The 22,818-nt window shown below is 35.5% G+C and overlaps 7 protein-coding genes across 7 annotated transcripts; 3 read left to right on the top strand and 4 right to left on the bottom strand.

The window, feature by feature from the left end:
- Window positions 1–1,318: 1,318 nt before the first annotated feature.
- Window positions 1,319–2,803, bottom strand: PKNH_1421200 (ras-related protein Rab-11A, putative; the record flags this gene model as incomplete). Its single annotated transcript, XM_002262064.1, has 5 exons — window positions 1,319–1,372; window positions 1,498–1,580; window positions 1,855–2,279; window positions 2,555–2,603; window positions 2,764–2,803. The coding sequence occupies 5 exons, from the start codon at window positions 2,801–2,803 to the stop codon at window positions 1,319–1,321; spliced, it is 651 nt and encodes a 216-aa protein (XP_002262100.1).
- Window positions 2,804–4,540: 1,737 nt separating this feature from the next.
- Window positions 4,541–6,341, bottom strand: PKNH_1421100 (SNARE protein, putative; the record flags this gene model as incomplete). Its single annotated transcript, XM_002262063.1, has 6 exons — window positions 4,541–4,627; window positions 4,842–4,904; window positions 5,053–5,108; window positions 5,272–5,541; window positions 5,832–5,946; window positions 6,306–6,341. The coding sequence occupies 6 exons, from the start codon at window positions 6,339–6,341 to the stop codon at window positions 4,541–4,543; spliced, it is 627 nt and encodes a 208-aa protein (XP_002262099.1).
- Window positions 6,342–7,513: 1,172 nt separating this feature from the next.
- On the top strand, window positions 7,514–8,464 carry PKNH_1421000 (signal peptidase, putative; the record flags this gene model as incomplete). The annotated part of the gene is made up of 1 exon (XM_002262062.1): window positions 7,514–8,464. The coding sequence occupies one exon, from the start codon at window positions 7,514–7,516 to the stop codon at window positions 8,462–8,464; it is 951 nt and encodes a 316-aa protein (XP_002262098.1).
- Window positions 8,465–9,583: 1,119 nt separating this feature from the next.
- On the top strand, window positions 9,584–11,899 carry PKNH_1420900 (conserved protein, unknown function; the record flags this gene model as incomplete). The annotated part of the gene is made up of 1 exon (XM_002262061.1): window positions 9,584–11,899. The coding sequence occupies one exon, from the start codon at window positions 9,584–9,586 to the stop codon at window positions 11,897–11,899; it is 2,316 nt and encodes a 771-aa protein (XP_002262097.1).
- A 746-nt stretch (window positions 11,900–12,645) lies between these two features.
- Window positions 12,646–14,397, bottom strand: PKNH_1420800 (uncharacterized protein; the record flags this gene model as incomplete). The annotated part of the gene is made up of 1 exon (XM_002262060.1): window positions 12,646–14,397. The coding sequence occupies one exon, from the start codon at window positions 14,395–14,397 to the stop codon at window positions 12,646–12,648; it is 1,752 nt and encodes a 583-aa protein (XP_002262096.1).
- Window positions 14,398–15,720: 1,323 nt separating this feature from the next.
- PKNH_1420700 (ATP-dependent Clp protease adapter protein ClpS, putative) lies at window positions 15,721–17,101 on the top strand (the record flags this gene model as incomplete). Its single annotated transcript, XM_002262059.1, has 5 exons — window positions 15,721–15,984; window positions 16,134–16,201; window positions 16,332–16,451; window positions 16,733–16,878; window positions 17,016–17,101. 5 exons carry the CDS (start codon window positions 15,721–15,723, stop codon window positions 17,099–17,101), a joined length of 684 nt encoding a protein of 227 aa, XP_002262095.1.
- Window positions 17,102–18,201: 1,100 nt separating this feature from the next.
- Window positions 18,202–22,083, bottom strand: PKNH_1420600 (golgi protein 1, putative; the record flags this gene model as incomplete). Its single annotated transcript, XM_002262058.1, has 1 exon — window positions 18,202–22,083. The coding sequence occupies one exon, from the start codon at window positions 22,081–22,083 to the stop codon at window positions 18,202–18,204; it is 3,882 nt and encodes a 1,293-aa protein (XP_002262094.1).
- Window positions 22,084–22,818: the final 735 nt, after the last annotated feature.

The following is a 22,818-nucleotide window of genomic DNA, read 5'->3' as shown; positions in this document are numbered from 1 at the left end:
TCTTGATGGGTGTCCTTATAAATGTGTCTTTTTAAAAAAAAAGTCATTACGCCGAAATGGTCTTATATCGAGATCTTAAGAAAAAAGTAATAAAAGAAAAAAATAAAAAAGGAAATGACTTCACTTTTATGCGATACACACGTCTCCCACGGAAACTGGTGAAAACGTGTACATAGATGGGCGGAGAAAGGAAAGATGTCTGACAATAGGACGGTAAGGACGCAGTTGTTCCTTTACCAACACTTTACAAACGGTTAATAAAATTTACAAAAAAAAAAAAAAAAAAAAAATTAAATTCGTAACATAAACAAAAATTAAAAATTTAGCTGGTACTAAAAACAAAATCGAATTTTCGTCTTTACAACTATTTAAAAAAAAGTGCATTGCAACAATTTTCAAAAAGTTTGTAAAAGGGAAAAAAACAAAAAAAAAAAAAAAAAAGGAATTAACTGGAAAATAAAAATGCTCGGAAAAATGAGCAGAATGAAATGCACATATAAATACACAGACATGTGCTATGAAAACGCATTTTTGCGCACTTGTGCAATTTTCCCTTCTTAGTGGGAATACTTTTCTGTGTGTTCCTTCTTGCCAGGTATCGGGAAAATAAATAAAATAAAAAATTACAACTACCAAAAAAACACATATACGTTTATGTACCCATGCATACGTATACACACAAATACAGTGAAAAAAAAAAAAAAAAAAAAAAAAAAAAAAAAAAAGCGCCCAGTCAGTGTTTCATCTGCATAAAGTTTAGTTTACTCTTTATGTGACACATGGACGGCATTTAAATAAATGAACAATTCGCAATTGCATGAAGACAGGGCCATGCGATGCTTTACGTATTCCCTTTGGAGATACGGGGACTCTGTCAACCTCTCCGAAAGTAATTATGTTGGAAGAAGGTGAATGATATTCCAAAAAAAAAATGCAGAAAAAGGTATACACAAACTACGCATACATATGCGTATGCACATTAGTTTTCTTACACCAACACTATTTATTCACGTTTTGTTAATTTTAGTTTTTCCTTCTATGAAATGTTGACAAAGGATGATGGAACAATTTGAAGTAAAAAAAAAAAAAAAAAAAAAAAAAAAATACATTAAAACATTTAAATTAATAATACTGTGTTTAAATGGTGGCTAAAAATTATTACGTGAAAAATGCTTCATAATAAAAGAAAAAGCTTTGTCACAATAACAAATGTAAAAAAAAAAAAAAAAAATAAATAAAATACTGATTATAATGTTTTTTTGGGTGAATTAAAAAAAAAAAAAAAAGAAAAAAAAAGGGGGGGGGATTCACACACTCTTCAACAACACTTCGATTTTTTCTTTGAATTATTCTCGTCATTGTCGTCGTCCACCTGGAAGTTGTAAAGGAAAAAATGGAAAAATGGAAAATTGAAAAAAAAAAGCATTTCAAACGTGACACTCAAATGTGTATCGTCTTATTCGTTTCTCCCATTTTTTTTATTTTTTCCTTTCTAACATTTATTTTTTTCCCGCGAGGTTGGATGGACATGCTGTCTTCATTTTTTGTGCCTTGTTTTTTCTGCCGGACGTTGTAAATTTCTAAAGGGTCAGAAATGGGACAATAACGCACATGAATATAAGCGTCTGTATTTTAATTTAAGGTGTCCTTACAGAACCTACGACGAGACAGTCGTTGTTCCGTTACATTTGACGCAATGTTCTCTACACAAGCATACGTGTTGTCCGTGTGCGAATGGAAATATAAACATATATCCATGCGTATATGCTGTACCCCGTGAAGTGCCTTTATACAGTTAATTATCACCTATATAAACGCTAACATCGACGTGTGTGCGATGGTGTACACACTTACCATTCAGTAACTGGTGAAACGCTAGTTCCACGTTGGTAGCTTCCAGAGCAGAGGTCTCTATGAAGGCTAATTTTTCTTTCTTCGCAAACTGAGTTGCTTCATTATCGTTTATTACACGTAAATGTTTTAAGTCACTTTTGTTACCAACCAGTAGTATAACAATGTTGGAATCAGCATTATCTCTTAACTCCTTGAGCCACTTTTCAATATTCTCGAATGAGTTTTTTTTTGTTATGTCGTACACAAGCAAGGCCCCAACTGCCCCTCGATAATACGCGGAGGTGATGGCCCTATATCTCTCTTGCCCGGCTGTGTCCCATATCTGTGCTTTTATTATTTTATTATTTTTTAACTGAATGCTTTTTGTGGCGAATTCTACACCTATGGTGCTTTTACTTTCTAGATTAAATTCGTCTCTCGTGAATCTGCAAGGAGTCACCAAAGGGTGGGAGAAATGAGCAAAGTGAGTCCTTATTGTGACCATTTCTCATGATGGCGTTTCCTCCAAACAACAGCATGTGCACTTTACAAAACGACTCCCATTCGGCTGTGGTCAATATTAGAATTATCAAAAAGTTGTTCCTCGAAAGCGTATGGCCACTTCTTAAAAACACAGAGATGTGTATTTAATAAGACGAAAATGTTATGCATCCACCCGCGTTCACCTCTCGTATGACGCCTTTTTCGTGCACATGCATACCTGGAGAGTAAGTTCGATTTTCCCACGCCGGAATCTCCTATCAGAACAACTAGGTAAAAAAAAAAAAAAGAAAAAAGAAAAAAAAAAAATGTCGAAATGTTGCTAACAATTGGTCATAACTCAGCACCGGAATATATACGCGTACTTCTACTCACACAAATGTGTACAGACACAAGGAGAACATATAGTTATATGTATGCACGTTTTACTTTTAAAAAGGTAGTCGTAGTAATCTTCCTTCATTGACATTTTTACAAAAAAAGTTTCGTCTTAAATGGAGTAGGCTTGAGCGTCTATATAAAAGTGCGGGATCACCTATTGTATGTATATGTGTGTTTATGACATGTGTACATATATTTATTGCATGTCCACATGTATTATATTATTCTGGAAATTAAATCAAAAAAAGGATAAAATAAATAAGGCATTCACTCAGAGAAGGAGTCTTATTTATTTATTTTATTTTTTTTTTTTATTGTATTTTTTTGGGGTGGGTAGGCAGTACTTGGTGCTGTTTGCAGTGTTCTATAATTTGTGATAGGCGACCTTCTATGTTCAGATAACAGTGTTGCTATTCATAATATAAGTTTATAAATTGTACAAAGTGTAATACAACAAATTCGGCGTGTGTTATAAAATTGGAAATTTACAAATCAATTTGATGCATTTGTTTGTTTTCATATTTTTGACATGATAAAGAAAAAAAAAAAAAAAAAATACATAGCTTTACATTCTACGTTTTAATTGTGGCATTTCCTCTTTTTATAATGATTCCCCCAAGCGAACCATGTAAATAATGTAAATTTTCACATAAATGGGATATGCGTGATGATGAAGTGTGATGTAAAAACAGAGTTCACCGCGGTGTACAAATGGATCGAGCGAAGGATGGATGTACACGCGACCGCATATGGAAGTTTACGTCACAATACATATATATGATAACATATATATGTATACATATATGCGCGCTTAGCCGAGCACATACGTTGAAAACAATTTGTTCGAATTTTACAAGCGCCAAAGCACAAATGTACATACGCACATAAATGCGCTTTAGCTATATATATATATATATATATATATATATATATATATATATATATATATATAATGGCGTATGTACATTTGAATGATTCAAAAGTTAACCTTTTTTTCATGTCATTTTCGTGCGTTCATTTGTGGCAAATGTACCTATGTGCGAAAGTTCATGTGCCATACCTTCCATACATTATATGTATAAGCGGCTGTATTTATATTAGTATGATAGATTTGTAGGAGTACGTTAAGTTTTTACGTAAGCGTTATTTGCACTTGATTTTACATGTATTACATATGCAATTCAACTAATTTCCTTTTTAAGTAAAGTGATGTTTTCAAATGAAGAGCAGAACTGCGAATATTTTTCTATTTTCACGGAGAAATAGAAATTAAAATTGAATGTTTTCCTTTTTTTTTTTTTTTTTTTCAGAATTGCACGTTCTTTTAATTACCAAAACTGCACACAGTTACAATTCAGCAGTTTTCACATTTTTACGAAAATAAAAAATGTACGCCAAAAAAAAAAAAAAAAAAAAAAAAAAAAATTATTACACAAAACATATCAAATTGAGAAAATTTAAACAAAAAAATGCCATTTATGTGTAAGTGTACCAATGTGTTGAACGCATATACAGGAGTCCATTTATATATATGTGAACATGTGGGTACAAGATGTGTGTGAATACAGAGGGAGAGAATTTGTTCACAGACACACTTGTTTCAATTTTTCCAAATGAATTCAAAGGACAGTTGTGAAAATTTTAAAAACAAAAAATTGACAAATAGGACGGAGGGTGACGGAAATGTAAATGCATTCCCTGATGTTTTATATATTTTTCCCCTATCGGAGGAGTGTGCTTCTACATATTTGTACAAATGTATACATCGGGAAACGTATACACATAAGTGCTTCGGCACCTACGTCCATGGGATGCGGAAGAACGCTCACTTTTTCATAATTTCCTTCATCATTTTTTGCTGATCCCGAATTTTCTCTATGTTGTTTTCCATTTTCTCGTTCACATCCCCTAGCTGCAAAGTTAAAAAAAAAAAAAACATGTGTACATTTCTTCACACACAAGGGACTTAAACTTAGTTTACATGCATATTCTTTAGCAAAATTGAAAAGAAATAAATTTTATCGTATGATGAAATCTCCCTTTTGGCTTAAGTGGCAAAAAAAAAAAAAAATAAAATAACACAAATACAGGGGGTGTCATTGACATGTAAAAATATTTCTGCTTACCATCCTGTTCTGCTCGTTTATTGTGTTCCCCATGACCAAGGCTCTGGTGTGCAATTCGTCCAGCTAATTATAAAAGTGATGGGAAAAAAAAAAAAAAAAAAGGAAAAAATTGCATAATAGAAGCGGCAGAATGGGTGAAGTGACAAATAAAAAATGTATCAAGATAAGTAGAACATCACGTCTGTATGTTCAGTGCGTGCGCACTTCATACCATGGAAGACAAGGTAGTCAAGTCGCTTTCGTACTTTTCGTCAAATGTGCCTTTCCCTTCAAAGATGAAAAAAAAAAAAAAAAAAAAAAAGTAAAACCATGTGGAGTAGAGATTCCCCCTTCAGGTAGGAAAACATGTACATAAACGAATGCATTGAATGTGTGGAAAAATTGTGACAGGTCCAATATTCGAGCAGCTGGACTATTTTTTTATGTGTACTTTTGGGTGTCCCTTGTATATTCAGAGGGCTTCTACAAAACTTGTCGTCATTATTTGCATATTTATTATTATAATTATGATTTGTATTTTTCTTCGTGTTATTATTCGGCTGATTATTTACGGTTTTATTTTCGCTACTGTTAAACGTTTCGAATCCTAGGAATGAGTTTATATTTTTCCACCAGTATTTTATTCCTTCCAAGTGGTACTGACTTTGATTCAGGTTTTCCTCAATATTTTCGGTCTCCTTATTAATATGTTTTATTTGTTCTGCAAAGGGGAGAGGGGGGGATGAATACATAAAAATGGAAGAATGCAAATTGGTAATTTGGAGAATTTGTTCTTTTCCGTTTGTACACAGTGCGCATATACAACATGCCATTTTATCATTTCCGTTCGCCTTTTTGTTTCTTTGTTAGGAATTTAATAATTTTGATGTTTCTCTTTTATCATATTCCTCATTTGTCTACAATTCGTGCGTAATGAAATGAACCTCACAGCTCCTCTCGACACTACAACCCAGTTGGCCATCAGGGGAAGGAAGCTCGCTGCTCTTTTACCTGTCTGATGTTCTAACTCCTGTTCCGCTTTTTTAGAAATTTCCGTAACTTCATTTGCTGACCTCAGTATTTCATTCAAACTTTCTTCGCATTTTTTTTCAATCTCACTTATTTTCTGCAGAGGGTGTGCGGGGAGCGAAGGAGCAGAAGTTTAGTTAACATGGTTCCATACATATATACGGAAGTGCGAACAAGTTACTATAGGCACTCTTTGGCAACGTCTCCTTGCGCAGAGTAGCTCATCGTGTCTTTCCCGTAGGTATCACTACGCCTTTGTATATATTCAAGCGAAAATAATTGTCTCAAAATTAGTTCGCGTGGTACACATAGAATTAACAAAGATGCGCTTCTGCTTATTAACAGAGCAGTAATCAGTTGGCATTTCTAAATGCCCATTCAACGTGCCCAATTATTATTGTGTACACATGGACAGAGAATACATTTGGTTGTGCTTTACGCTTTTTTAAAATTAACATTTCTTTGGGAGTAGGCAGATCTTCTTTGACTCATTTTTTATGATTGTTAAAACTTGGGTTCCCTCATTTAGTTGCTGTTCCACTGAGATTTACTTCCACGAAGGAGCCTTTAAAGTTGTGTCAAAGGACGCTTAAGTGAAGGATAAAAAAGAAGAAGAAAAAAAAAAAAAAAAATAGGTCACAAAAAAAAAAAAAAAAAAAAAAAATTGGAAAAAGTGGGGAAAGCGCAACGAGTGCAACGGACGGAGGACATACAAAACTGCCAAATGGTTCAAAAAAAAAAAAAAAAAATGGCTAACAAAAAAAAAGTATTCGCTCTTATGTATTATACTTTCAACGGAATACTTTCTTTTTTGCAAAAACGAACTTGACGGAGGGCTAAAATGTTGCAACCCCCAACGGATTTTAAAACTTTTTGATTGACTTCACTCGATTAAGAAGGAATATGTAAAAATACGCGTATATGCTTATGTTCACATTACGCCTGTAACACCCTCGTGTCGGCAAAATTTCAGGCATCTCATATACCCGTAAAAAAAAAAAAAAATTATTGTGCAACTTTAAGGGAAAAAAAAAAAAAAAAAAAAGAAATAGAAAAATGCCATTTTGTAGTGGGCTTAAGGAACTATACATCTGTTTATTCGTCCCCTCCCAAAAAAGAAAACGAATTTACAGTAGCACATAAAAGTGTTACTTATATTTTCTTTTTTTGAGATAGTGAGATGATTTACGAGAATCCCTGTTTTTCTACTTACAATAATTTTTTAGCATATGTATTTTTTTAAGCATTCGCTGGATTATTGTTTGAAGGCACACCACACGATTCCCCATAAAATGTGTCTTGCCAGTGACAGGGACAGCTACGTTGACTGTTTTAACTGAAGGTGGAATAAAGTCGCAGGTTATTTATTTAATTTTTCAGCCCTCTTCTAAATAACCTTATCCTGTTTAGACGTAGCACTGTCCGCAATCTGAAGAAGACTCGCACTTCGCGTAGCAGGTGGATTGCTCAGAAGCCAAATTGTGTAGAACCCTAGTTCTAAAAAGATGCTCAAAGGGGAAGACCGAATAAAGTTCCTTTATACGTGCACTAATGTGTGTGCCCATGCATGTAAGCATATTCACACATCTGCTCATTTGCACGGGGAGACAGTAGCAGAGACATGCATGTAATCCAACACTTAAACGTACACGGGGCGCTAGAACATGAACAGAAGTAGCCATTACGTCAAAAGATCATATGCACTAATTTTTTTACGGAAAAATATTTTACACACGAATAGTATTAATAATAATTCTATTAGCTACCATGGGAACTGCAAGGGAGAACATATATTCCAAAAATGTTATGCTAAATTTTTGGAAGAAAGAAAAAGGCTGCAAAGTGTACTGTGTAGAAGTGCGAACGCTTGCAACTTTGTGTTGTCCCCAAGGAGTAGAGGTTCTTCATTGAAGTGCTACTCTGAAAGGAAGAAAAGAGGTAACAATAAATACAGAACGAGAAGAAGAAATTTTTTTTTTTTCAATTTTGTAAAAATTAATAACCCCTTGAATTTTATAAAAAAAATAATATTATCCTTTTTACTTATTTTTGGAATAAATAATTATGTTATCGATATGACGCTCACGAGTGGATCGAGTATGTGTCCATTAATAAATAAAAACGGAGTCATCTTATTTTACGTGTGTGATGACACTGTAAGATTTATTCACCAAGCGCGTAGCATCTTTCTCTACAGTTGTATAAACCTACTGCTTCGTTGTTACGCTCTAATTGGATCAAACATTGAGCAATCGTATATGGTCATTTTAAATAATAAAATTTTCAGCCTCATAGAAAAGTTAAAAAGAATAATGGCAGAAAATAAACATGTTTACAGAAGAGGCGATGTCATATTATTAACTTCTCCTGTGAATGAAAAGAAAAGAGTGTGTAAAAGGATTATTGCCATAGGAAATGATAAATTATTCGTTGATAATATAAAGGCATTTGTCCACGTTCCTAAGGATAACGTATGGGTAGAAGGGGACAACAAAATGGATTCTTTTGACAGTCGAAATTATGGATTTGTTCATATGGATTTAATAATTGGCAGAGTCATTTTCTTGCTCGATCCGTTTATCAACTTTCGTTTTATTAGTAACAGAACGAGTTGATAAAGGGAAACCCTCAATTCTTGGTTCCTTATGTCCCAGATTGAGGCAAAATAAAGCTGTATTTCCTCTTTCCATGGAAAAGGGGAAAACTACCCCCAACCCCTTCAAGGAAACCTCGCAGAAATGACTAATTTTTATTCGGAAAGATTTATCCCCATTAAAAATGGCATCTTTTAAGAGGGCTTTATATTGGAAGAAAATCCAAGGAGCACAAAAAAAAAAAAAAAAAAAAAAAAAACCTACAATTGAGCAGCAATTTGAAGAAACGAAAATTGGGGAACAACGTACAGTTGGGTGTTATACAAGATAGCAGGAGTTTTGAACCTCTTTAAGGAGGGACCTTTTTTTTTTTTTTTTGTGTAAATTTATCGAACGTGCAGAAGTGGGCACGTTTTTAACTTTTTCATTTTTTTATTTTATTTAAATTTTTTTTTTTCAATTTTCACCTCCATTTTTGTAAAGACAAAATTCAACCCATTAGTATTATATGTAAAAGGAAATAAAAAATAAGACGCAGTCTTTTTGACACAAGTGGAATATGGATGCAATGGATTCGTAACGACATAGACGCGGTAGCACCTTTGGTTATATTCGCCTCGAGAACGTAGAGTGGTACCTACGCGTAAATAAGTAGATGCGGCTAAATGCATGAAAAAGTATTTTTTCTTGTCTGCAAAAATTTCCCATTGTCAATTTTTTTTTTTTTTTTTTTCTTCATTTCTTTGTGTTAAAGCTTGTTCGCGCGGGCTGTTCCTCGGTTTCATTTGTATTGTTTCTTCTTAATGAACGATGCAGATCTATCTCTGCTGGTGTGGCTATGCTGTTAATTGTAACTAAGTGATTTGTTCTGCCAATAAACGTGTGCGTCCACTGTGCACACACAAACATGTTTGTATGCGCTGTAAATATTTTATTTTTATGAGAGAAGGATATTTCCTCGCGCAGCTACCTTTTTTTTTTTTGAGGTGAACATTTAAACATATCCTTCCCAACCAAAGTGAATAGAATTCTACGAAAGTGCCTGAGAGGAAACGGTTGATAAGGGTACGTAGAGGGGATCGATCAAACGGGGGAAATTTAAGAGAAAATTAAAAGTGCAGGTTCTCCTTACACGTGAAAATGGAAAGGGAAGGAGCGCAAAGGGAGGAAGCCAGACATAGGGGGGAGAAACCGAAACAGATCGAGCATCTCGGGGACTACCCCTATGGCCTACACTCCGAGGAAGACTCTGATCCAAAGGATTTTAGGCAAATCAGCTGGATATACAAAGATATAGATAACATGCTGAAGGAGGTAAATGAAAAATGTAGCAATTTAAACGAGAGAGGGGCGTCAGGCGTCGGTATGAAATTGGAGGCTCTTCCTGGGGAGAGTTACAATTGGGTGAAATTATCCAGCCAAGTCAATTCAAGCGGATCAGCCAAACTGTCCAATTCGAAATCATCAAAGCATGTAACATCAAGTTATTCCTCTGGAGGAACAGTCTCCCAAAATAGCAGCTATACGTCAGATGAAATGGATAACTTGTCTCTTAGCGATGAATTGTCTGTTGAGGAAGATTCTATGGGGGAGGATGGAAATGGAAGTAGCTCTGTTGTTACCTTGAGCGGGGATGGAAATGGAAGTAGCTCTGTTGTTACCTTGAGCGAGGATGGAATAGAAAAGAGTGATAGAACCACCCCCAACAGTAGCAACAGTCCAGATTCTAGTAACGATGAGGGAGCTAATCGAAAGAGTGGCACTGAAGGTATATCCAGCAGTACCCGTGAGGAAGACAATCATCCAAATGTATACTACAATTGCATAACCATATTTTCACTAAACAGCTATCTGTACAATGACATGTATAGATATAACCCCCACCTGTATGGCATTTACGAGACCTGCAGAAATAACGAAAAGAGGTGTAAAAAAATTGGGCTACTTTGCTCTCAATACGACTTAATATTTCTCAGATCTGTCTTTGGGAAATATCAAAAAAATTTATATGATGTGTTGAAATATACTCATAGTGTTTTGCTGGACAATGTTCCATCATCATATACCATTTTAAATGAAATTTTATATACCCTCCAAAATTATGTAAACGGAAATGGGGGGCTATTCATTTGTTGGAGGAAAAAGGTTTTCCACTTGTCCTACTATGATTACATGTTTTTATCATCCGATATTTTATTTAAAAGGAAAGTTATAAAAATTGTGAAATTAATTTTTAAAGGAAAATACAGTTTGTATATTTTACACTGCGAATTTGATTTATACAGTGTTCAGAATAAGTTGAGCAATTTAGACGATCTAGTTGTACTCATGAAGAAAACGTTATGGAAAATTTATCTCTTCCAGATATTTTACATAAATAGAAAACTATTCAAAAAGAGGGAAGGATCTGCGCATAACATGGAGAAATTGTCTACACATGAGTATGTTGACAAAATGGAGGCAATAGCAAAAATGAGCAAAGCGGAGAAGGAACTACACACGAAGGATGAAGTAGTAGGTTCCTTTTCCAACCTCCCGGATGACGAAAAAGGAGATAGTACCCACACTCACAATGGAAACACATCGAATATGTTGAAGGAAGATCAAACGGATAAATCCATAACAACCATGACATTCAGAAACAGCTCCATGCTAGTTATCGGAAGCTTCAACATAGACGTTAACGAAGACAGGACACTATATGACAAGCTTGTAAATCTAAACGGTCAAGGGAAAATGAAAGATTTATTTTTTCACAAAAATATTAATTATAAATTACAGAAAACGTACGATATTGTTGATCGGAAAAACACACTGGTTAGTGGATTGAATTACTCATTTGGATTGACGGATAATATTTTCCTCGTAGAATCCTTTTTCATCAATTCTAAAGACATCACAGAACTCGCGTATTTATTTAGCCCCTCAGATGTCATCTCCGAAAAAATGAGCAAGTTAAATAAATCTCTAAGTAGGTATAATTTGGAAGGCTTTTCCCAACTGATTAACAAAAATGGAGTGTTCATAAAATTTCAAGACCTCTTTAACTACGGAGTTGATATATTGACGCAGAAGAAGGGAAATGAATTTAGTGACCACTGGGCTTTATCTGCACGCATCCATTTAAAAAATCCCACTAAAAGTGTCAACCTCCATATAGAAAAACAGCTCCGTAACTTCTTGATCAACGTTGACAAGTATTTCGTTTTGGGAAAAAGGTCTTACCACGAACTGTGCGCTGTGGTAACCTCTGCCTTCTCAGGGAAGCAGGACCCCAGTAGGGGCGGTAAAGGTGCAGAGGATAAATTTAAAAAAAAGAACCACAAGGAAGAAGCCCAAATGGACAAGTATAACTATACACAACGGTGCATAATATCAAGTGCAAATATTAATTGCATTCACAAAGTGGAAAAACGACTGTACAACACCCTGTCCAGGTGTTTTGAATCTGATTGATGTTGTTTGAGATGGAGTAATAGTAATGCACAGGCGAAAAAAAGGATATGAATTGAAAAAAAAAAAAAAAAAAAGGACCTCAAATGAGCTCCATTTTTCAGCGCCACCACGTGCTAACAAACCGCTCAATTAATATTATCCATATTAATAAGTATTGCAAAGTTTTCTTCACATTATGATCAAATGAATAGGTATATTTGGTTCAAAAAAAAAAAATTTACATGTTTACAGGTTACTCGCATGTATCCTGTATAAACAAACGCTACACAAAATGACCTTTGTGTAGAAAAAACTAAAAAAGGATATTAAAAAGGTTAAAAAAATTGCAACAACAAAAAAAAAAAAAAAAAAAAAATGAAGAAAACTGTCACCTGGGGAAATACCCCCCATTTTACAGTTCAAACCGTCCTATATGTACAAATGGACACACTTGTGTGAAAATAGTCTACACAGAAAAAAAAAAAAAAAAAAAAAAAAAAGGCGGTATGGGGGATAAGTCAGGTCATCACAAGGGTAGAAAGCCCGGTAACCGAAGCATATGGTGACGACAGAGCGCACACTCCGATGTGGGTCGGATTCAATTCCTCCACTTCCATAATGCTCAACGAAGTAGGTGCAAAAAAGGGTCCCTATGCGGAAAATGGAAGAAGCATTTTTTTTTTTTTTTTTTTTCGAGGCACATCTCCCCAGTCCGTCCTTTAGTCTCCCCTTCAATAAATGAGAGAAGGTAAAAGCACAAATCTGCTTCATAACTCATCGAAGTCCAAATCATCATTTTCCCTTTTTGCCATATCCATTTTGTTACTTATATAGTTCTTAATATTTTGTACAATGGATTTATTGCGAAGGGAGTTGAGTATAGACCCGCGCCTGGGGCCACTTTCTCCCTCGTCCATGCCGTACAAATTTTCAAAAGAAGATATATCCTCCTCGGCAATACTACTGCAATTTTGTAAACTTCCCAAAGAATTTATTCTTTTCCTTTGTCCATAATACTGGTTATACACATCTGTAATGTTAAACCCGTTTTTAAAATCTTGGCTCATTAAACTTTTAGCTTCATAAATTATATCGTAAGGATCAAATGGAGGGATATTTTGCAAAAGTTTGAGGTTCACAGTGAAATTCCCACACAAAAGGGAACTCTTCAGTTTCGCACAAATTACTAGACATATATAGAGAATGAAGTTCTCATCATTATTAATTATGAAGTGGTCATATAATATAATTGTATCTGCCATGTCAAACTCCTGAGTAAGTAATAAAAGAATCCACTTTAAAGCATAATATTGCGTTTCTATTTTCAGTGTATACAATTTTTTCCATAGTTCATATTCTTTTATTCTTAACAAGAGGGAAAACTTTTTCAGCTTTCCATTAATTCCATCATCTGTGTTATCCAACCCCTCACAAAAAATATCTTTCTGTTTTTGCATTAACTCGACGAAGCAGAAAAAGGTATCCGCTTCTCCCTGTATAGAGCAGTTACATAATGGGTCATTAAAAATAATAAAATATAGGGGAGCTAAAATTTCATTCATCCCTTGGACGTATTTAACATAGGGGTGAATCTTTGCATAAATGAACAGAATTCTACACAAAAGATCGTAATGCCTTTTAGGGTTAACAATGTCACAAACATCAGCTGAATGATCACCAAAGGAATGTTCATAGTTGATTTTTTGTTGGCATATTTTTTCATCTTTCTTTGATTTGGTTGTAAATTTTTCGGATATTTCATCCACAAGGGGACGAATTTCTTCATTTTCTTCTTGGTGTTCAATTCTCATACCATTAATGGTTTCTTCTTTTTCGTGTTGTACATTCTTTGTTTGATATTCTGTCTCGTCGGAGGGCCCCTTTGTCATCTCATTTATGTTGACTAGAGAAGGTATTTCCTCTTCTACATCTTCTTCAAATTCTTCTATACTAATTAAACTGTTCAATATTTTTACATTATTATTAATCGTTTGCTGTGGGTTCAAATTAAAAAAAGACAGCTCTGGTCTGGTTCGAAACGTGTCCTTATTAATTTGGCTGAACAATTCGGAGTTTATGAAGTTCGCGTCTGAGTCGTCGTCCAAATTGGTAGAAGGTGTATCTTCATTGGGGTCGTCTCCACCCAATTTGGCCCCTGCTGCGATTGCTTCATTTTCTGCGCCCACTCCCTCTGCGCCATTTTGCCCCCCCCTGGGCGGATTCAGTATAAAGCATTTTATATAATCCTCATACAACTTCTTCTTTTCGCAAAGTTCTTCATTCCACTTGCTCGTATTTAAACTGAGGTGCTTTAGAGCTAGCTTCCAACATAGGGAGCGAACACAAGGGTTAATGTCTAAAATGTTTTTTTCGAACAAGTAAGCCAATTCCTCCTCGTCGATTAACACTTTTTCGAATATGTTAATGCAGGTTTTTATTTGCTCGTCGAACTTTGCAATTCGTTCATTCTTTTTTTTAAAAATGAGTAAGTAGCTCAAAATTTCTAATTTGTACTCCATCTCCGTTGGTCGGTCGTTTGGTTGTTCGTTTGGTTGTTCGTTTGGTCAGTTGATGATGATCGGGTTGATCACGTTGACTGGTTGCCTGGTTGATCGGTTGGTTGTGCGGTTGGGTAGGTTAGGGCAAACTACTTACTACGCCAGTCCCTGAGTTGGGGAGACAATCCAGCTCTGCACTCACCAACCTGCATGCTCCCCGACACACGCATGTAGCTGCGCCTGAGGTGCTATTCTCCGTCAAGGGGAAGACGAAATTGCGCTATGCCTTCTGGTACTTTTTTTCAATGATCGCAAATACCGTGGCGACGCAGAAATCCCGAGAGAAAAATATTACCCACAAATTATAAACCCCTAACATATATCATACCAAAATGTAGGCAAAGGGAATACTTCATACGACATGCCTAGTAATTGCGCCGTGGCATACTTCGAAACACTGTCGTTATGTCCCTACGATCGTTGGTGCGTGAATACACGTTATCATGTGCTTACATTGGTACGAGAAAAAAATATGTAAACACTACATCGAAGGGTAGAAAGAAATGTATAATTTATACAAATCCAACGATGGTCGCCTTTTTATTTGTTCTTTTATTTAATTTTTACGCCAGCACAGTGCGCCTCGCGGAGTGGTAGGATTTTGCAAAATTGTTTCGACGCACAGTGGGAAATGTACCGTGTTCCATATTTGGAGGAAAAAAAAAAAAAAAAAAAAAAAAAAAAAAAAAAAAAAAAATTCTTGATTTTAATAAGGTACACCTTAGGGAGTCATCGATGGGTCTCTTTTCCCAAGTGAATTTTTTTATCCCTTCGTGCTACACAATGTAAAGATCCAAAAGAGTAAAAAAAAAAAAAAATTAGCTATTGTTAGGAATGCCAAATAGTTTACCCTCTGCAAGGTCGCAAATTTACACAAAGGTAGAAGCACATTCAAAATGAGGAGGAACGAAAAATGAAGAGAAGTACAACTACCAAGTCAGGAGGTATAAAATCCATGGAGAAGAAACTCGCGTACGACATAATAAATTCTTAAGATAAGAAAAATGCAATTGCATTGGGCTTATATATATGTAACTCCCAATCCGATATACATTGTAAGGATACACCTTCCGCATGAATAATATAAATTCATACCCTTGGTAAAAACACACATAGAGGTGAAAAGACCGCCCACCCAAAATTTTAACCTGCAGTGCACACAGGAAAAACCATTTTTGTGTCCAACAGAATTATTCCTGACTATGATGGATGCCGAAATGAAGAGATCACCAGTGCCTTTTTTTTATCTGTATGAGGGTGAATTAATATTAGCGCAAGAACTACATGGTTGACACTTCTTCACTTTTTTTTTTTTTTTTTTTTTTTTTTTTCATTCTGAGTGCTAAAAGCAACGACTGGTGTGAAGGAAAAATGTGTGGTTTCCAGAAAGCTCTTTTTTTCACGTTACTCTGTATTTTTTTATGTAAGAGGAGTACATTTTCTTGTAGGAAAAGATACGCCACTCGACAGTGGAAGTTCATTAGTGCATCTACCACTGTTGGGGATCATAGCGGAAGTATTAGCAGATGTGTCTTTAAGGCCCCTAAGGTTTGCTCAATTTGGTGAAGCGGCTAAGCACATTTGGTGTACAAATTGGCTTCGCTTTCTTTTTTTTTTTTTTTTTCTTTTTTTCTCTATTTTTGCATCTTTTCATTACGCCGCGCCATTACTTCACACTTTTCCTGTTCCCATGTCAGCTGAAGGGGAGGAAAAAATTGATTCAGGCTCAGGATAACTCCAACTTGGAAAAAATAAAGAAACTCAGGTAAGGACGGTTCTCGCGCTTTCTTCAGCGGACCATATTCTGTCATCATCGTGCACACAACTTCAGTCATATGAACCGTTTTGACAATTGCACATTTGCACAACTGCACGCACGTTGCTCCCTCTAACAGAAACGTAGTAAAGGAAATAAAGAAAGACAACATAAAGGAGTTTTACAGCGAAGAGAAACAGAAGAGAGAAAAGGAGACCACGGCATGGAAGGTCATCCTGTACAACGACGATATTCATAAGTAAGACAGGAGGAAAAGCGAAAGGGGCGTTTTTCAATACACGTCTGTAGTAGTGCTAATGTGTCTTTCATTATTTCCCTCACGTCTACATACACACATGCATAAGCATCTTCCATGTTCTGAAAGTATACTCTTGAGAATGCTCCCATAAGTCGCTGAATTTTTATCCGCCGCCGCCCCCCCCCATATATATACATATATACATATATACATATATACATATATACATATATACATATATACATATATGCACACACATACGTACTGACACACCTGCGCAGTTTCACCTACGTAACAGACGTTATCGTAAAGGTAATTGGACAGATAAGCAAGGCAAAGGCACACACAATCACAGTAGAGGCCCATAGTACTGGGCAGGCTCTCATTTTGTCAACTTGGAGAACTCAAGCAGAAAAATATTGTGAAGGTAACAACGTGAACGTTCATGCGAATGTGAAATTGCATAAAAATTGTTGCATGACGTATACTCAGTTACACATAGGTGACTGTGTAGTTTAGGTGAATGTATTTGGAAAATGTGTCCACACTTTTCCATTTTCACAGAACTGCAGAAAAACGGCCTTACCGTTTCGATCATTCATGAGAGTCAGCTGAAGGAGAAGAAGAAAGACTCCAACGCCGGATCGTAACGGTCATACCACTCAATGTTGCATAACTTCGCAGCACTGGAAATATTTACCCTGATGTTTTACTCACTGCGTGTCACATAGCACATCTGCACAAGTTAAACTTATTGTTCGACTAAAATTTGCAAAAGATCCCGTGAAGGGAAAAACGTAATTAACCAACTCAGTGATAAGAGGGTAAAAGTAACTACGCCCATACGCTTTACCCTCCCTTTGATCACAAACTCGTGTGGAGACACAGATTATCCGCGAGAAGTGCTCACTCAATTGGTTAATTTATTTATTTTTTTTTTTTTATAAAATTGGAGCCATTTAATATAATACCATTTTTTGTGAACTATTAAAACAAAGTCACTTGCGTAGAGGGCATAAAAATATAAGTTTGAATGTACACACGTAAAAAAGACCAAATCAAACAAAAAAAAAATAATAATAAAATGGGAGAGGGAAGAAATAAATATGAAATAGTAGCAAGTGTAAACTTCCCAATGCGCAACAAAAATACTCCATATGAAATGCATGTAGAGGGCACGTATATATGTAGGAACACAATACACACCTTTTTTTTTTTTTTTTTTTTTTTTTTTTTTGTGCATGTTTAAAAATAAAAAGGTTTTTTTGTAAAATCGGGGGTCACTACCTCAGGGAGAAAAGGAGGAATAAGACTAATTTCACGTGCAGAAATATACACAAATGCTCAGCTAACATCGTGTATGTAACGTGAACATTTAAAAAAAAAAATAATTTCCTAAGGAGCTACGTCCAACGATATCACGCCGCATCATGAAGTACCACGTTGCTCCCTTCATATGCACGTAAGGCGTGTGGGGAAAAAATAAAAAAAAAAAATGAAATAAAATAAAGCACGATAACGTAAAATACGATGAAATCAATAAAAAGTAAAAGCACGTGTGACAGAAAACTAAAAACAAAATAGAGACGCGGCAAGTTAACACGGGGGAAAGAGCAAAATCCCATTTGCAAGTATCCGTATGTGCGATACGAAATTTTTTCCAAATGCAAGAAGATACTTTCTTCTCGTTTCTTCACTTCACTTCGGTTAATTTTTTTTTCCCCTTTTTTTACCCCACATTCTTATCGCCTCATAAATCGTTAGGATACTTCATGTACTGCACGAGCATGTGCCCTATGAACTCATGCCCGTAGGCAACTGGACAAAACATCTCCTTATTTTTGTAGTCCTCCACTTGGTTAATGGTCGCGAACGAAGTATTCACGTCTTGCACATACACAGCCCTCTTCCAGTACTCACTGGACGTAACCCAAGAAACGTAAAATATAGAGTTCTTCAAAATGAACAATACAATGTCTTCATACTGTGTATTCCTTTTTTTGCTCTTTTTAATTTGTATATCATGTTCTAATGCTAAAATGGACTGTAAGTAATAGGGTCTGGATATTTTGGTTAAATTTTCGGATACCTTTATAAAATGTTCATTAAGTAAATTTACATGGTTCTGTGGCTTGTAAAAATTTTCATAAATATAAATTAAATATTTACATGATTCCTCATTGTAGCAAGGAATATGTTTTCTAACTTTCTTATGGCAATCACCTATCCTCGACCCGAAGGTACATTCTTTAGGGAACATCCTATTCAATTCCTGGAAGGTTTTGTCATGCATAAACGAACATTCATACATTTGTTCTAACTCCTTTTTGGAATATGTTCCATTCAGCGTAATTGTATTGTAATTTTCATCTGTAGCAACTTTTTTATTTTTCTTCATTAAGGGATAATATTCCGAACATCCATTGTATGCCCAACTATGGCAATCAAATTTTAAATTGTAAATAGTTTCTTTAACTTTCTTTGACATGAGGAGGAGGAATGGTAAGTCTGTCCCTGGGTAACTAATCAAGTTGTACCTGTTTTTAAAGCTACCAGATGTAATAAGATTATTTTCTACACTCATTCCAGAGGCGATATATTCTAATTGTGCTATAAGTCTTGTTTGTCCATAAACTTCAAAATTGCTCTGTTCGTAGTAAGTCTTTCCTTGTTCTAGGATGGAGGTATATCTTAGATACACGTTGGTGTGTATATCAAAGGCAGAATCAGCTAGCCAAACGATTTTAAAACCGTGTAATGTACAGAAACCAATAGCTAAGTGCACCAATAAAGTTGCTGATACTGGTAAATGTGTCCTTTTGCCTTCATCTCCGAGGTAACTAATGGCACATCTGTACGGTTCTTGGTCTTCAAATTCGATGCCAATTAATCTTGTGTTTTCTTTTAAAGTATACAAATTGGGATCAATTCCGCTTTTTTTCTTTTTATTTTGGCCCTGCTTTTCTGCATATTCGTTATTGTATACCAGCTGAGGAACCAACTTGGTTTCGCATAAAACATCTGATAACCATCTACCATTGGCTCCACGAATTGGCCATTTTCCCATCCTCGTGCACGAAAATTCAATGTCTATTTTTGAAAAAACATCTGGATCTTCTTTCGACTTATTCATTAGCATCTTATAATGCTCCTCATCATATTTGTCGAACGTTTTTAAACTCTTCTTAATTTCATAATAATATTTATAATAATTTTCAATCTTTGTTGGCACGTCTTTTACTATAAAGGAAACTTCCTTTTCGAATATTTGGCTTCTAAAAAAATGGTATCTGATTTCTTCATCTAGTTCGCTGAATCCTGGGTGAATCTCATACATGTTTTGTAGCTCTTTCAGGGTGTACTCTGTTTTTAGCGGGTACACATCTCCTATGGGGGTGGAGACCTTGTGCTTTTCAATGTCTAACGGCTCTCTCTCCTTATGGTCATACAACTCGCCTTCTTCCTCTTCGTCTTCTCCGTGGTAGAAATTGTCAAACAAATTATGGTTTTTATTAAACAATGGATTGTTTTGGAACAGATCCATGAAACTGTTGCTTTCTTTGTCTTCTCCAAGGAAGTCGTCAAACATGTTAAAGGTGTTCACGTGATCGTCTCCTCCGTTTCCTTCTTCGCCGTGTTCATCATGTTCATCGTGTTCATCATGTTCATCGTGTTCATCATGTCCATCGTGTTCATCGTGTTCATCATGTTCATCATGGTCGTCATGTTCATCATGGTCGTCATGGTCGTCTCCTTCATCGCCCCCTCCGTGCTCATCTCCACCGTCGTGTTCATCCCCACCGTTGTGCTCGCCCCCACCATTGCTGTGACCATGATTATGGCCACCTACGGAGGAACCCTTCTTGCCCCCCGAATGGGAAAGAACTCGCTTGTTGTTCTTACTGAAAAAATCGGCAATGTACCTATTTACGTGGACGTACTTCTTCCCGTTGGCCTCAATGAAGGACGAAATTTTGCACACATTGTCCTCCTCCATTTGGCTCTTCAAAATGAAGAAGCCGTAAGTGCTCAGGTCCAGTGTCTGGAAGGTGTAATTGTAGAATTCGAATTCAACGACTTCATCTGAAGGCTTCAAGATAGCTTCTTCATCCTCCAAATTTATTTCCTTTTTCCATTTACCGCTATGAATATAATCATAATCAAAATTGGTATAGTATAACTTTGCCATTTCCTTGTACGTTTCTGGTGATGTATTTTCGTCCGTCTTATCAACAGACTTGTTTACATTATTACCCCCTATGCTAGGAGTTTTGGTCTTTTTATAATTCACCAAAAATGCATTTGAAAAATAGTTTACAAGGATATCCCACACCTGCTCATCATTGATAACTTTTCCTAAGTCTGGCAAATTGCAATTAAAAATACAGGCCGCATTGTAGTATATAAAATTGACCATGAAATTTTTAAAATACAAATCGTATATTCCATCAAGGAAAATGATTTTCTCAACACATTTGTGAATAGATGGGATATTTTTACATATGCCATTAATAATATATATAAAAATTTTCGGATTATTTTGCATCAGATCTCTTTTATTCTCTGGAATATATCGTAAAAAATATTTTATACTACTTCCATAATACTTGGATGTATATTTACTATAACACTGAACAATCCTTTCCATATATTTATTGGTGTCTAGCAGGTTATATAATTCATCAAATTTTTTCTTGTACAAAGTATTTTCCTTGTTAATTCCTAACCACGTTACGTAGGAGTTATTCTTGCTTATCGCCAAGGCTGATGGAGACATATACGAACCGAGGATGTGATCTATATCGGCTAGCTTAACATTATATACGAAGTATTCATAGTTTGTGTAGTACATTGTACTATTTTGTATATTAAAATTAAGAGAATTTAAACTGTAGGGTATTTCATTAAATAAAGGTGTTGTTAGCGGATGAATATTATCTGTTATGATAAAATGATGGTGGAAACCCAACTTTGTACATAAACCTGCTAATGCTTTGAATAAATCAAAATCATGCTTATTCATAATGGTATGGACACTAGAATGAATCCTACATACGGAATCATCTATTATCCTTTTGGTGAGAGCCAATCCATCTATGTTTTTCAAATTTAAAACTTCATCTACATGGTTCGACTGCTTTAACAATTCTTGTGAAACGGATAAATCAAACGCTATGTGGTAAGAATCTAGGTAATTGTTCAAAACATTATGTCGTACACATTTTATAACCTCCTTGTTGTTACTATACAAGAAATGCGCGCAGAAAAATTCGATATTAACAATATCCTTTCCTACTTGTAATCCGCTCACTGTTACATGAGGTACTTTGTACGTTTTACTGCAAATGTTGTTAAAGACTTGTTTATCTAAAATGGATGTTTCTTCTGTGCATAGCGATTTTAATTTTAATTGCCAAAAGGATTTTAGCGAATTTAAACTCTCCAAATTGCTACAATAATCTCTGTTACCCTCAACTTCTTCTATGTGCTTCCCATTGTACTTGTCATATATATTTGATAACAACATGACGTTGAAGTTAAAATCGCATTCGTTCTGCAGGGCGTGTATCCTCTGGATCCAGCAAATAAGGCTAAATACGGTTAGCCCCCTTAGGAATTTGACGAGCATCATTTTGTTTTCAGTTTTGGGGCGTGATGGCGGTTTTCTCCGGGAGGCGTCCTTTGGGGGAGGCCAATTGTTGCGCTTATTTTGTCTTCCAGTTGCTCTTATCTTTAAGCAAGGTTGTTATATTTTTCCCTACTTAATCATATCTGGAGCGGCGGAAGGGATGGGCATACCTTCGCAGGGGTTAAGCCCGTGACAAAATGCTTCTTCTTCGGCTTTAAGAACAACACAAGATATTAAAAGAAATCAGTGAAAAACATTTTTCTATGTTGGTCTTGCAGTTGCGAGTACAAATATGTATATGCGTATTGTTTTTTTTTTTTTTTTTTTTTTTTTTGAATGTGGTGAGGCTGTTACATATGTGTACAAGAAAGCGTATACGTGTGGCCATGCATATATGCGTAATTGTACATATTTATGTTTGTACTGGTTTATGCTTAGCCCTTGCGCTAGGTTCAACCTCCTCACACCGCAGCGCGATTGGTTTGTTAACAACAGGGCGTCATAACATAAAGTCAGCACGCCACTACCTTCGCAATGCCACTATACCCATCGTAACATTGCATGATTACGCAAAACGGAAATTTGAATTTAAAAAAGGGAATAATTGCAGGGCTCATAAAAAATGCCTACGCACAAGTTTGTTAAAAAAAAAAAAAAAAAAAAAAAATATATATATATATATATAATGGAAGAAAATATGAAAAAAAAAAAATAAAATAAAAAAAGTTTCCGTTCACG

This window comes from Plasmodium knowlesi (assembly GCF_000006355.2).
Source record: "Plasmodium knowlesi strain H genome assembly, chromosome: 14".
Taxonomy (NCBI): domain Eukaryota; phylum Apicomplexa; class Aconoidasida; order Haemosporida; family Plasmodiidae; genus Plasmodium; species Plasmodium knowlesi.
The sequence above is the reverse complement of the archived record's forward strand: the minus strand, read 5'-3'. Positions and strand labels throughout refer to the sequence as shown.